General features: G+C 45.1%; 1 protein-coding gene across 1 annotated transcript in view; it reads left to right on the top strand.

The window, feature by feature from the left end:
* The first annotated feature begins 1654 nt into the window (after positions 1-1654).
* LOC121554638 (tyrosine-protein kinase Tec-like) overlaps positions 1655-15039 on the top strand; it is a 47748-nt gene continuing 34363 nt past the window's right edge. The window contains exons 1-3 of the mRNA XM_041868296.2: positions 1655-2394; positions 8020-8215; positions 10474-10578. Coding sequence (XP_041724230.1) covers positions 8078-8215; positions 10474-10578 — 243 coding nt within the window. The 5' untranslated portion in view covers positions 1655-2394; positions 8020-8077. The remainder of the gene's footprint in view (positions 2395-8019; positions 8216-10473; positions 10579-15039) is intronic.

Raw genomic sequence — 15039 nt, 5'->3', positions numbered from 1 at the left:
CCTTGCTGAGCGGCCTTTCAGGACTCGTTTTACTGTGGATATCGATACTTTTGTACCGGTTTCCTTCAGCATCTTCACAAGGTCCTTTGCTGTTGTTCTGGGATTGATTTGCACTTGTCGCACCAAAGTACGTTCATCTCTAGGAGACAGAACGCGTCTCCTTCCTGAGCGGTATGACGGCTGCGTGGTCCCGTGGTGTTTATACTTGCGTACTATTGTTTGTACAGATGAACGTGGTACCTTCAGGCATTTGGAAATTGCTCCCAAGGATGAACCAGACTTGTAGAGGTCTACAATATTCTTTCTGAGGTCTTGGCTGATTTCTTTTGATTTTCCCATGATGTCAAGCAAAGATGCACTGAGTTCGAATGTAGGCCTTGAAATACATCCACAGGTACACCTCCAATTGACTCAAATGATGTCAATTAGCCTATCAGAAGCTTCTAAAGCCATGACTTCATTGTCCTGACTTTTCCAAGCTGTTTAAAGGCACAATCAACTTAGTGTATGTAAACTTCTGACCCACTGGAATTGTGATACAGTGAATTATAAGTGAAATAATCTGTCTGTAAACAATTGTTGGAAAAATTACTTGTGTCATGCACAAAGTAGATGTCCTAACCGACTTGCCAAAACTATAGTTTGTTAACAAGAAATGTGTGGAGTGGTTGAAAAACGAGTTTTAATGACTCCAACCTAAGTGTATGTAAACTTCCGACTTCAACTGTATGTTTCTCCTGTCTTGAATGAAAAGGTCATATTTTGTAATCTCCCAAAATGAAACCCTATTCTAAACTCTCTGTCCAGTAGCGGAACGAGATTGCATGAAGTTGATGTACAGTTTAATGAAATACGTCATGACGTAAACGGGGATCAGACCAAAAATGTGTATATTTAAACAATCACATCAGACTGACTGACATATGTAGTAGTGATGGGCGTCTTCCACGTCTTTCCGGCTCCATTTACGTAAAAGAGCAGGCTCATTCATTCAAAACGCTTAAAAATGTATCCAGGCTAGAACCACAGAGTTTCTAAACCCAGAGGCGCAACATCGCAAGACTTCCTGGAAAGCTAGCGAAGCAGACCGGCCCGGGGTTTCGGGTTAGAGAAGTCAATGAGAGAAGTGTAACGTTCTTCCTTAGTTGTTAATGTTTCTCGAAATCTAAAGGCACAACCTAGATTCGAGCCCACGTCTTAATTAGTTGAATATGTTATTACTCCAACCTCATGAAAGTGACAAACTGACATGTTTTCATTTTCGTAAAAAAAACAAAAAAAAAAACGTTATATTGAAGGCGTGCCTTTGATTTGACAGCCTGCACATGCACAGTTCAGCCATTTGACCCGATTATGAGTTTCTGTGCATGAGTTTAGCTAGCCAACGTCGCCGTGACATCGCCTACACGCTTGTGATCCGATTTCTATTGGAGAACAGTTTCTCCCTATCTTCATACTGTACTGCAGGGTTCTTCAATTCCGGTCCTGGAGGGCCGAGACACCTCTGTTTTTCATCCTCTCCTTCTAATCAGGGGCTAATTCAGACCTGGGACACCAGGTGAGTGCAATTAACTACCAGGTAGAAATAAAAAACAGAAGTGTTTCGGCCCTCCGGGACCGGAATTGAAGAACCCTGATGTACTGTCTTTGCTAGAACCATGAAAAAATCGTGTTCAAATACATTTTTATACCTGTCCAAATTATTAGATCATCTATTTTTAATGCACTGCAAAAATGAGCCTCTCCCCACTATTTATTGTTTCTGCAGTGAAGATTCACCCTCTTTAGATAATTATTTAGTAATTGATCTGCATATAATCGTTGTTTTGAGCTCAAAGATGTAGGCAAGTATGAAAATCAGGGAGCTCTTTCACCGATGTGATTCGCTTCCCGACGTTCATCAAGAAGCTCCGTTCAAAAAGAGCCCTTCGTTCACGAACGACCCATCACTAATCTGTAGCAAACATATTGTGCTTTAAAGACAACTGGGAACTCGGGGGGGGGGAAACGAGGTCAAAGCATGAGGTCAGTGATCGATCAGGTCGGAAAGAGCTCTAGAAAGAGACCCGAGTTCTCGACTTGGAATTCTGAGTTGGATGACCTGTTCTATACGATTTTCCCCAATCGGAGCTCGTTTTTTTCCCGAGTTCCCATTTGTCTTGAAATAACTGAAGTCGGAGAATTACAAGTTCCCAGTTGTTTTTGATGACGGCTACAGAGCAGCGGAAGATTTCAGTTTGAGTCGTCAGGCAATATTATTGCACCCCAGCCATCGGGGTTAGGAAAGCGGCAGCTCTGTCTGTCTGCCGCTTCCTGGTTCTGCTGGCGACATTGCGACGGTCAGTGATTGAGTCAGAAGAACAGCAGCTCGTACGTTCACTCTCGGAAGACAAGGTAAGGAGCATGTCCTTTTATGATATTGGAATTTTAGGCTGCAACTAATCTAATTTTAGGCAAAATCGCGCTTTTCGGGAAACTGCGGGTGAAACGACTGGCTACTTTCAGTGCAGTAAACGAGATGTCGACACAACACTTGAGTTGCGAGAATAGGTATGTCGCCTAGCTACCGGGTTTCTGTCTGGAAGGGAACGGAATAGGCTACGGAGATTTACTACACCGCCGCAGGTGTCTTCTCGCACTGTGGGTCGCCTACTGCCTATGTCCGCGCGTAAAGCATGTTTGATTTGCTCAGCATTTACCACAAATACAAAGTAGGAACATGTCTTTAGACTAGCCTGGAACTTGACTATGTAAATTACTGCGGTTGTATAAATAGAAGCGGTCAGCAAAGATAAAGTATGAAAGAAGTTTGAGGGAGATAACGTTCACTGAAAGCGCCACACTACACACAATACACGCTTGTCCTTATTCCAGAAAGTCCACCAGATATGTAGTGCATTCTGAAAGTATTCATACCCCTTCTTTTTTTACCCCGTTTTTGTTACGTTACAGCCTTATTCTAAAATGGATAAAATAAATCGTGTTCCCTCAATATACACACAATACCCCATAATGACAAAGCGAAAACGTTTTTTTTTATATAGAAAAAACGGAAATACCTTATTTACATAAGTATTCAGACCCTTTGCTATGAGACTGGAAATTGAGCTCAGGTGCATCCTGTTTCCATTGATCATCCTTGAGATGTTTCTACAACTTGATTGTAGTCCATCTGTGGTAAATTCAATTGATTGGACATGATTTGGAAAGGCACACACCTGTCTATATAAGGTCCCACAGTTGACAGTGCATGTCAGAGCAAAAACCAAGCAATGAGGTCGAAGGAATTGTCCATAGAGCTCCGAGATCGGATTGTGTCGAGGCACAGATCTGGGGAAGGTTACCAAAACATGTCTGCAGCATTGGAGGTCCCCAAGAACACAGTGGCCTCCATCATTCTTAAATGGAAGAAGTTTGGAACCTCCAAGACTCTTCCTAGAGCTGGCCGCCCGGACAAACTGAGCAATCGGGGGAGAAGGGCCTTGGTCAGGGAGGTGACCAAAAACCTGATGGTCACTCTGACAGAGCTCCAGAGTTCCTCTGTGGAGATGGGAGAACCTTCCAGAAGGACAACCATCTCTGCAGCACTCCACCAATCAGGCCTTTATGATAGTGGCCAAATGGAAGCCACTCCTCAGTAAAAGGCACATGACAGCCCGCTTGGAGTTTGCCAAAAGGTACCTAAAGACTCTCAGACCATGAGAAACAAGATTATCTGGTCTGATGAAACCAAGATTGAACTCTTTGGCCTGAATGCCAAGCCTCACATCTAGAGGAAACGTGAAACCATCCCTACAATGAAACATGGTGGTGGCAGCACACACACACACACACTACATACACACACTACACACACACACACACACACACACACACACACACACACTACCTACACACACACACACACACACACACACTACCTACACACACACACACACACACTACCTACACACACACACACACACACACATACACACACTACCTACACACACACTACCTACACACACACTACCTACACACACACACTACACACACACACACACTACCTACACACACACACACACACACACACTACCTACACACACACACTACCTACACACACACACACACTACCTACACACACACACACACTACCTACACACACACACACACACACTACCTACACACACACACACACACACTACCTACACACACACACACACCTACCCACACACACACACACACACACTACCTACACACACACACACACTACGCACACACACACTACCTACACACACTACCTACACACACACACACTACACACACTACCTACACACACACACACACATACACTACCTACACACACACACACACTACGCACACACGCGCACACACACTACCTACACACACACACACTACCTACACACACACACACTACCTACACACACACACACACTACCTACACACACACGCACACACACACTACCTATACACACACACACACACTACCTACACACACACTACACACACACACTACCTGCACACACACACACACACACACACACACACACTACCTACACACACACACACACACACTACACACACACACACACTACCTACACACACACACACACACTACCTACACACACACACACACACTACCTACACACACACGCACACGCACACACACACACTACCTACACGCACGCACACACACACTACCTACACACACGCACACACACACACACACACTACCTACACACACGCACACACACACACTACCTACACACACACACACACACTACCTACACGCACACACCCACACACGCACACACACCCACACACACACACACACACTATCTACAGGCACACACACACACACACTACCTACACACGCACACACACACACACACACTACCTACACGCACACACACACACACACACTACCTACACGCACACACACACACACACTACCTACACATGCACACACACACACACACTACCTACACACACACACACACACTACCTACAGGCTTGTCTCCCACTATCTACAGGCTTGTCTCCCACTATCTACAGGCTTGTCTCCCACTTGAATGTTCTTGTTGAGCCAGACTGGGTTGAACCTCTGTTTCATTGTTCAGGATGTAATTATTTATATATTTTTACAGCTCTAGGGAAATAATGATTCCTTGGATAACGTTATTTACTATGTATTGATTATTATTGTATTTATGTGGTGCACAGCACAGAACACCAAGAATTATCACAGTCAATTATTGTGATGTTTGTTTGTGTCAATCAATCCCTTAAGGGATGGGTTGCCAAATGTCCATTTAATTCATTCTCTGCAACTGAGAGCTATAGTCGACCATCTTGGCTCCCTGTTACACTGACCTCTATTGATCCCTGAGAGCCACTGTTGAGCCGTCAGGGCCGCCTCGTTGCCTGCTGTCATGGGGAAGATGTCTTCCTGGAAGGTCTTCGGGGACTGGAGAGAGGACATAAAACAGTTTCTCACTCACTCACTCACTCACTCACTCACTCACTCACTCACTCACTCACTCACACACACACACATTGTCAAGCATGAGTAGGTCAGCGTGCATCTGAAACCAAGTCAGCCCCTCTGAGAATACACTGTACAGCATACTGGACTACTCGTGTGTGTATGGATACTATCAGTTTGTTTTTAGGGGAATGGAACATCCTGTGGTGGCTTTGGATACATATACAGTGCATTCGGAAAGTATTTAGACCCCTTGACTTTAAACTTGGATTAAATTGTGTTTTTTCCCCTCATCAATCTACACACAACACCCCATAATGACAAAGCAAAAACAGATTTTTAGAAAATGTTGCAAATGTATAAAAAATTAACTGGAATCACATTTACATAAGTATTCAGGCCCTTTACTCAGTACTTTGTTGAAGCACCTTTGGCAGCGATTACAGCCTTGAGTCTTCTTGGGTGTGACGCTACAAGCTTGGCACACCTGTATTTGGGGAGTTTCTCCCATTCTTCTCTGCAGATCCTCTCAAGCTATGTCAGGTTGGATGGGGAGTGTCGCTGCACAGCTTTTTCAGGTCTCTCCAGAAATGTTAGATCGGGTTCAAGTCCGGGCTCTGGCTGGGCCACTCAAGGACATTCAGAGACTTGTCCCGAAGCCACTCCTGCGTTGTCTTGGCTGTGTGCTTAGGGTCGTTGTCCTGTTTACCCCAGTCTGAGGTCCCGAGCGCTCTGGAGCTCTATAAGGGAGGGTAAAGGATGTATTTACAGTGGGGGAAAAAAGTATTTAGTCAGCCACCAATTGTGCAAGTTCTCCCACTTAAAAAGATGAGAGAGGCCTGTAATTTTCATCATAGGTACACGTCAACTATGACAGACAAAATGAGGGAAAAAAATCCAGAAAATCACATTGTAGGATTTTTTATGAATTTATTTGCAAATTATGGTGGAAAATAAGTATTTGGTCAATAACAAAAGTTTTTCAATACTTTGTTATATAGCCTTTGTTGGCAATGACACAGGTCAAACGTTTTCTGTAAGTCTTCACAAGGTTTTCACACACTGTTGCTGGTATTTTGGCCCATTCCTCCATGCAGATCTCCTCTAGAGCAGTGATGTTTTGGGGCTGTCGCTGGGCAACACAGACTTTCAACTCCCTCCAAAGATTTTCTATGGGGTTGAGATCTGGAGACTGGCTAGGCCGTCTAGGACCTTGAAATGCTTCTTACGAAGCCACTCCTTCGTTGCCCGGGCGGTGTGTTTGGGATCATTGTCATGCTGAAAGACCCAGCCAGGTTTCATCTTCAATGCCCTTGCTGATGGAAGGAGATTTTCACTCAAAATCTCACGATACATGGCCCCATTCATTCTTTCCTTTACACGGATCAGTCGTCCTGGTCCCTTTGCAGAAAAACAGCCCCAAAGCATGATGTTTCCACCCCCATGCTTCACAGTAGGTATGGTGTTCTTTGGATGCAACTCAGCATTCTTTGTCCTCCAAACATGACGAGTTCTATATAAGTTATATTTTGGTTTCATCTGACCATATGACATTCTCCCAATCCTCTTCTGGATCATCCAAATGCACTCTAGCAAACTTCAGACGGGCCTGGACATGTACTGGCTTAAGCAGGGGGACACGTCTGGCACTGCAGGATTTGAGTCCTGGCGGCGTAGTGTGTACTGATGGTAGGCTTTGTTACTTTGGTCCCAGCTCTCTGCAGGTCATTCACTAGGTCCCCCCGTGTGGTTCTGGGATTTTTGCTCACCATTCTTGTGATCATTTTGACCCCCATGGTGTGAGATCTTGCGTGGAGCCCCAGATCGAGGGAGATTATCAGTGGTCTTGTAGCCTTCCATTTCCTAATAATTGCTCCACAGTTGATTTCTTCAAACCAAGCTGCTTACCTATTGCAGATTCAGTCTTCCCAGCCTGGTGCAGGTCTACAATTTTGTTTCTGGTGTCCTTTGACAGCTCTTTGGTCTTGGCCATAGTGGAGTTTGGAGTGTGACTGTTTGAGGTTGTGGACAGGTGTCTTTTATACTGGATAAGTTCAAACAGGTGCCATTAATACAGGTAACGAGTGGAGGACAGAGGAGCCTCTTAAAGAAGAAGTTACAGGTCTGTGAGAGCCAGAAATCTTGCTTGTTTGTAGGTGACCAAATACTTATTTTCCACCATAATTTGCAAATAAATTCATTAAAAATCCTACAATGTGATTTTCTGGATTTTTTCTCTCTCAATTTGTCTGTCATAGTTGACGTGTACCTATGATGAAAATTACAGGCCTCTCTCATCTTTTTAAGTGGGAGAACATGCACAATTGGTGGCTGACTAAATACTTTTCCCCCCCCCACTGTATCTAGTGAGAAGAGAGAGGACTTCTGCTGACTGCAACACTATCGGATTGCTTCATAGCTGATATCACAGCCTACCAAAGGGGCAAAGTGCCCGGGATTGTTTTTCAATCAGATAAAACACCTTCATGTAGAAACATTTTGACAACATGTTTGGATTGTGTTCTATTCTCCAGCCTTTGGTGGGTCCAGTCAGTATTCGATGGCAGAGTGGAGGGAGTGGGCAGGTCCAAGATGAGTGCTGACACGCTATTGAAGGAGACCCTGATCAAGCGGTCTCAACAGAAGAGGTTAACATCGCCGCTGAACTACAAGGAGAGGGTGTTTGTCCTCACCAAGACCAAGCTCACTTACTATGAGTTCAGAGCAGAGGTGAGAGTAGCAGACACATACACTGTAAACCCGAATAAGTTAGCAGAACTTAAAAAAAGTGAGGCAATCAGTTGCCACAATTTTTTTTGAGTTCATAAACTCAAAATGTTGAGTATATCATCGCTTATATATTTGGAGTTCATGTTAAATGTAATTTAAAATTATAATGAAATTAAATTTACTGATTTAAGCCAACTCAAACATTTTCAGTTTATGCTACTCAGAATATTTATTAATCTTTCTCATTGCAATAACTCAAGAGAACTTAATAATTTCAAGCATGAAAACTCAGGATATTTATGTTTCATTAACTTAACATTTATTAGTTTTTTTCAATCAATCTTCTGATTACCCATAACTCAAAAACATAGACTTGTTACAACTCAAAATAATTTACCACCAAACTTAAAATTTGTGGCAACTGATTGCCTTAAAAATAATAAGTACTCTTGACTTAAAAGTAAAACAAAAAAACATCAAATTAAAAGTAAATATTTTTTCTATTCAGATGTTTAGTATAAACTTTTCTTGCCCAGTCTTTTAGCAAAAAAAATAAAAATAATTCTATACATAAATAAAAAATAATTAACAAGTCTACTTCTGGGCATTTTGTTTATACAGTGGGGAGAACAAGTATTTGATACACTGCCGATTTTGACGGTTTTCCTACTTACAAAGCATGTAGAGGTCTGTAGTTTTTATCATAGGTACACTTCAACTGTGAGAGACGGAATCTAAAACAAAAATCCAGAAAATCACATTGTATGATTTTTAAGTAATTAATTTGCATTTTATTGCATGACATAAGTATTTGTATCACCTACCAACCAGTAAGAATTCCGGCTCTCACAGACCTGTTAGTTTTTCTTCAAGAAGCCCTCCTGTTTTCCACTCATTACCTGTATAAAATACACCTGTCCACACACTCAATCAAACAGACTCCAACCTCTCCACAATGGCCAAGACCAGAGAGCTGTGTAAGGACATCAGGGATAAAATTGTAGACCTGCACAAGGCTGGGATGGGCTACAGGACAATAGGCAAGCAGCTTGGTGAGAAGGCAACAACTGTTGGTGCAATTATTAGAAAATGGAAGAAGTTCAAGATGACGGTCAATCACCCTCGGTCTGGGGCTCCATGCAAGATCTCACCTCGTGGGCCATCAATGATCATGAGGAAGGTGAGGGATCAGCCCAGAACTACACGGCAGGACCTGGTCAATGACCTGAAGAGAGCTGGGACCACAGTCTCAAAGAAAACCATTAGTAACACACTACGCCGTCATGGATTAAAATCCTGCAGCGCACGCAAGGTCCCCCTGCTCAAGCCAGCGCATGTCCAGGCCCGTCTGAAGTTTGCCAATGACCATCTGGATGATCCAGAGGAGGAATGGGAGAAGGTCATGTGGTCTGATGAGACAAAAATAGAGCTTTTTGGTCTAAACTCCACTCGCCGTGTTTGGAGGAAGAAGAAGGATGAGTACAACACCATCCCAACCGTGAAGCATGGGGGTGGAAACATCATTCTTTGGGGATGCTTTTCTGCAAAGGGGACAGGACGACTGCACCGTATTAAGGGGAGGATGGATGGGGCCATGTATCGCGAGATCTTGGCCAACAACCTCCTTCCCTCAGTAAGAGCATTGAAGATGGGTCGTGGCTGGGTCTTCCAGCATGACAATGACCCGAAACACACAGCCAGGGCAACTAAGGAGTGGCTCCGTAAGAAGCATCTCAAGGTCCTGGAGTGGCCTAGCCAGTCTCCAGACCTGAACCCAATAGAACATCTTTGGAGGGAGCTGAAAGTCTGTATTGCCCAGCGACAGCCCCGAAACCTGAAGGATCTGGAGAAAGTCTGTATGGAGGAGTGGGCCAAAATCCCTGCTGCAGTGTGTGCAAACCTGGTCAAGACCTACAGGAAACGTATGATCTCTGTAATTGCAAACAAAGGTTTCTGTACCAAATATTAAGCTCTGCTTTTCTGATGTATCAAATACTTATGTCATGCAATAAAAAGCAAATTAATTACTTAAAAATCATACAATGTGATTTTCTGGATTTTTGTTTAAGATTCCGTCTCTCACAGTTGAAGTGTACATATGATAAAAATTAATTACAGACCTCTACATGCTTTGTAAGTAGGAAAACCTGCAAAATCGGCAGTGTATCAAATACTTGTTCTCCCCACTGTACGTGGTGTTTTACTGTATTCTGTCCTGTCCAACACCTGACTGTGGTCTGTCTGTTGGTTGTTAACAGAGAAAGTTCCAGAAGGGGTCCATCGACCTGCAGAGAGTCCGGTGTGTGGAGATTGTGAAGACTGAAGGAGGAGTCATACCGTGTCAGAACAAATACCCTTTCCAGGTGTGGTGTTACATTTATAGCCAATATGATGAGTAGATGCCCCCCTCCCCCCCATAGCCAATATGATGAGTAGATGCCCCCCATAGCCAATATGATGAGTAGATGCCCCCCATAGCCAATATGATGAGTAGATGCCCCCCCCATAGCCAATATGATGAGTAGATGCCCCCCCATAGCCAATATGATGAGTAGATGCCCCCCCATAGCCAATATGATGAGTAGATGCCCCCCATAGCCAATATGATGAGTAGATGCCCCCCCATAGCCAATATGATGAGTAGATGCCCCCCCATAGCCAATATGATGAGTAGATGCCCCCCATAGCCAATATGATGAGTAGATGCCCCCCATAGCCAATATGATGAGTAGATGCCCCCCCATAGCCAATATGATGAGTAGATGCCCCCATAAGCCAATATGATGAGTAGATGCCCCCCCATAGCCAATATGATGAGTAGATGCCCCCCATAGCCAATATGATGAGTAGATGCCCCCCATAAGCCAATATGATGAGTAGATGCCCCCCCCATAGCCAATATGATGAGTAGATGCCCCCCCCCCCATAGCCAATATGATGAGTAGATGCCCCCCCCCACAGCCAATATGATGAGTAGATGCCCCCCACAGCCAATATGATGAGTAGATGCCCCCCATAGCCAATATGATGAGTAGATGCCCCCCCATAGCCAATATGATGAGTAGATGCCCCCCATAGCCAATATGATGAGTAGATGCCCCCATAGCCAATATGATGGTAGATGCCCCCCCATAGCCAATATGATGAGTAGATGCCCCCATAGCCAATATGATGAGTAGATGCCCCCCCATAGCCAATATGATGAGTAGATGCCCCCCCATAGCCAATATGATGAGTAGATGCCCCCCCATAGCCAATATGATGAGTAGATGCCCCCCCATAGCCAATATGATGAGTAGATGCCCCCATAGCCAATATGATGAGTAGATGCCCCCATAGCCAATATGATGAGTAGATGCCCCCCATAGCCAATATGATGAGTAGATGCCCCCCCCATAGCCAATATGATGAGTAGATGCCCCCCATAGCCAATATGATGAGTAGATGCCCCCATAGCCAATATGATGAGTAGATGCCCCCCATAGCCAATATGATGAGTAGATGCCCCCATAGCCAATATGATGAGTAGATGCCCCCCATAGCCAATATGATGAGTAGATGCCCCCATAGCCAATATGATGAGTAGATGCCCCCCATAGCCAATATGATGAGTAGATGCCCCCATAGCCAATATGATGAGTAGATGCCCCCCATAGCCAATATGATGAGTAGATGCCCCCATAGCCAATATGATGAGTAGATGCCCCCCATAGCCAATATGATGAGTAGATGCCCCCCCATAGCCAATATGATGAGTAGATGCCCCCATAGCCAATATGATGAGTAGATGCCCCCCATAGCCAATATGATGAGTAGATGCCCCCATAGCCAATATGATGAGTAGATGCCCCCCATAGCCAATATGATGAGTAGATGCCCCCCATAGCCAATATGATGAGTAGATGCCCCCCCATAGCCAATATGATGAGTAGATGCCCCCCATAGCCAATATGATGAGTAGATGCCCCCCATAGCCAATATGATGAGTAGATGCCCCCCATAGCCAATATGATGAGTAGATGCCCCCATAGCCAATATGATGAGTAGATGCCCCCATAGCCAATATGATGAGTAGATGCCCCCCATAGCCAATATGATGAGTAGATGCCCCCATAGCCAATATGATGAGTAGATGCCCCCCATAGCCAATATGATGAGTAGATGCCCCCATAGCCAATATGATGAGTAGATGCCCCCCCATAGCCAATATGATGAGTAGATGCCCCCCATAGCCAATATGATGAGTAGATGCCCCCCATAGCCAATATGATGAGTAGATGCCCCCCATAGCCAATATGATGAGTAGATGCCCCCCATAGCCAATATGATGAGTAGATGCCCCCCCATAGCCAATATGATGAGTAGATGCCCCCCATAGCCAATATGATGAGTAGATGCCCCCCATAGCCAATATGATGAGTAGATGCCCCCCCATAGCCAATATGATGAGTAGATGCCCCCCCCATAGCCAATATGATGAGTAGATGCCCCCCATAGCCAATATGATGAGTAGATGCCCCCCCATAGCCAATATGATGAGTAGATGCCCCCCATAGCCAATATGATGAGTAGATGCCCCCCATAGCCAATATGATGAGTAGATGCCCCCCATAGCCAATATGATGAGTAGATGCCCCCCCATAGCCAATATGATGAGTAGATGCCCCCCATAGCCAATATGATGAGTAGATGCCCCCCATAGCCAATATGATGAGTAGATGCCCCCATAGCCAATATGATGAGTAGATGCCCCCCATAGCCAATATGATGAGTAGATGCCCCCCCCATAGCCAATATGATGAGTAGATGCCCCCCATAGCCAATATGATGAGTAGATGCCCCCCATAGCCAATATGATGAGTAGATGCCCCCCCATAGCCAATATGATGAGTAGATGCCCCCCATAGCCAATATGATGAGTAGATGCCCCCCATAGCCAATATGATGAGTAGATGCCCCCCATAGCCAATATGATGAGTAGATGCCCCCCCATAGCCAATATAATGAGTAGATGCCCCCCATAGCCAATATAATGAGTAGATGCCCCCATAGCCAATATGATGAGTAGATGCCCCCCATAGCCAATATGATGAGTAGATGCCCCCATAGCCAATATGATGAGTAGATGCCCCCATAGCCAATATGATGAGTAGATGCCCCCCCATAGCCAATATGATGAGTAGATGCCCCCCATAGCCAATATGATGAGTAGATGCCCCCCCATAGCCAATATGATGAGTAGATGCCCCCCATAGCCAATATGATGAGTAGATGCCCCCATAGCCAATATGATGAGTAGATGCCCCCATAGCCAATATGATGAGTAGATGCCCCCCATAGCCAATATGATGAGTAGATGCCCCCCATAGCCAATATGATGAGTAGATGCCCCCCCATAGCCAATATGATGAGTAGATGCCCCCATAGCCAATATGATGAGTAGATGCCCCCCATAGCCAATATGATGAGTAGATGCCCCCCCCATAGCCAATATGATGAGTAGATGCCCCCCATAGCCAATATGATGAGTAGATGCCCCCATAGCCAATATGATGAGTAGATGCCCCCCCATAGCCAATATGATGAGTAGATGCCCCCCATAGCCAATATGATGAGTAGATGCCCCCATAGCCAATATGATGAGTAGATGCCCCCATAGCCAATATGATGAGTAGATGCCCCCCATAGCCAATATGATGAGTAGATGCCCCCCCATAGCCAATATGATGAGTAGATGCCCCCCATAGCCAATATGATGAGTAGATGCCCCCATAGCCAATATGATGAGTAGATGCCCCCCATAGCCAATATGATGAGTAGATGCCCCCCATAGCCAATATGATGAGTAGATGCCCCCCCATAGCCAATATGATGAGTAGATGCCCCCATAGCCAATATGATGAGTAGATGCCCCCCATAGCCAATATGATGAGTAGATGCCCCCATAGCCAATATGATGAGTAGATGCCCCCCATAGCCAATATGATGAGTAGATGCCCCCCCATAGCCAATATGATGAGTAGATGCCCCCCATAGCCAATATGATGAGTAGATGCCCCCCCATAGCCAATATGATGAGTAGATGCCCCCCATAGCCAATATGATGAGTAGATGCCCCCCCACAGCCAATATGATGAGTAGATGCCCCCCATAGCCAATATGATGAGTAGATGCCCCCCCATAGCCAATATGATGAGTAGATGCCCCCCCATAGCCAATATGATGAGTAGATGCCCCCATAGCCAATATGATGAGTAGATGCCCCCCCATAGCCAATATGATGAGTAGATGCCCCCCATAGCCAATATGATGAGTAGATGCCCCCATAGCCAATATGATGAGTAGATGCCCCCATAGCCAATATGATGAGTAGATGCCCCCCCCATAGCCAATATGATGAGTAGATGCCCCCCATAGCCAATATGATGAGTAGATGCCCCCCCATAGCCAATATGATGAGTAGATGCCCCCCCATAGCCAATATGATGAGTAGATGCCCCCCCATAGCCAATATGATGAGTAGATGCCCCCCATAGCCAATATGATGAGTAGATGCCCCCCTATAGCCAATATGATGAGTAGATGCCCCCCCATAGCCAATATGATGAGTAGATGCCCCCCCATAGCCAATATGATGAGTAGATGCCCCCATAGCCAATATGATGAGTAGATGCCCCCCCATAGCCAATATGATGAGTAGATGCCCCCCCATAGCCAATATGATGAGTAGATGCCCCCCCATAGCCAATATGATGAGTAGATGCCCCCCCATAGCCAATATGATGAGTAGATGCCCCCCATAGCCAATATGATGAGTAGATCCC

This window comes from Coregonus clupeaformis, unplaced genomic scaffold (genome assembly GCF_020615455.1).
Source record: "Coregonus clupeaformis isolate EN_2021a unplaced genomic scaffold, ASM2061545v1 scaf2872, whole genome shotgun sequence".
Classification (NCBI taxonomy): domain Eukaryota; kingdom Metazoa; phylum Chordata; class Actinopteri; order Salmoniformes; family Salmonidae; genus Coregonus; species Coregonus clupeaformis.
The sequence above is the reverse complement of the archived record's forward strand: the minus strand, read 5'-3'. Positions and strand labels throughout refer to the sequence as shown.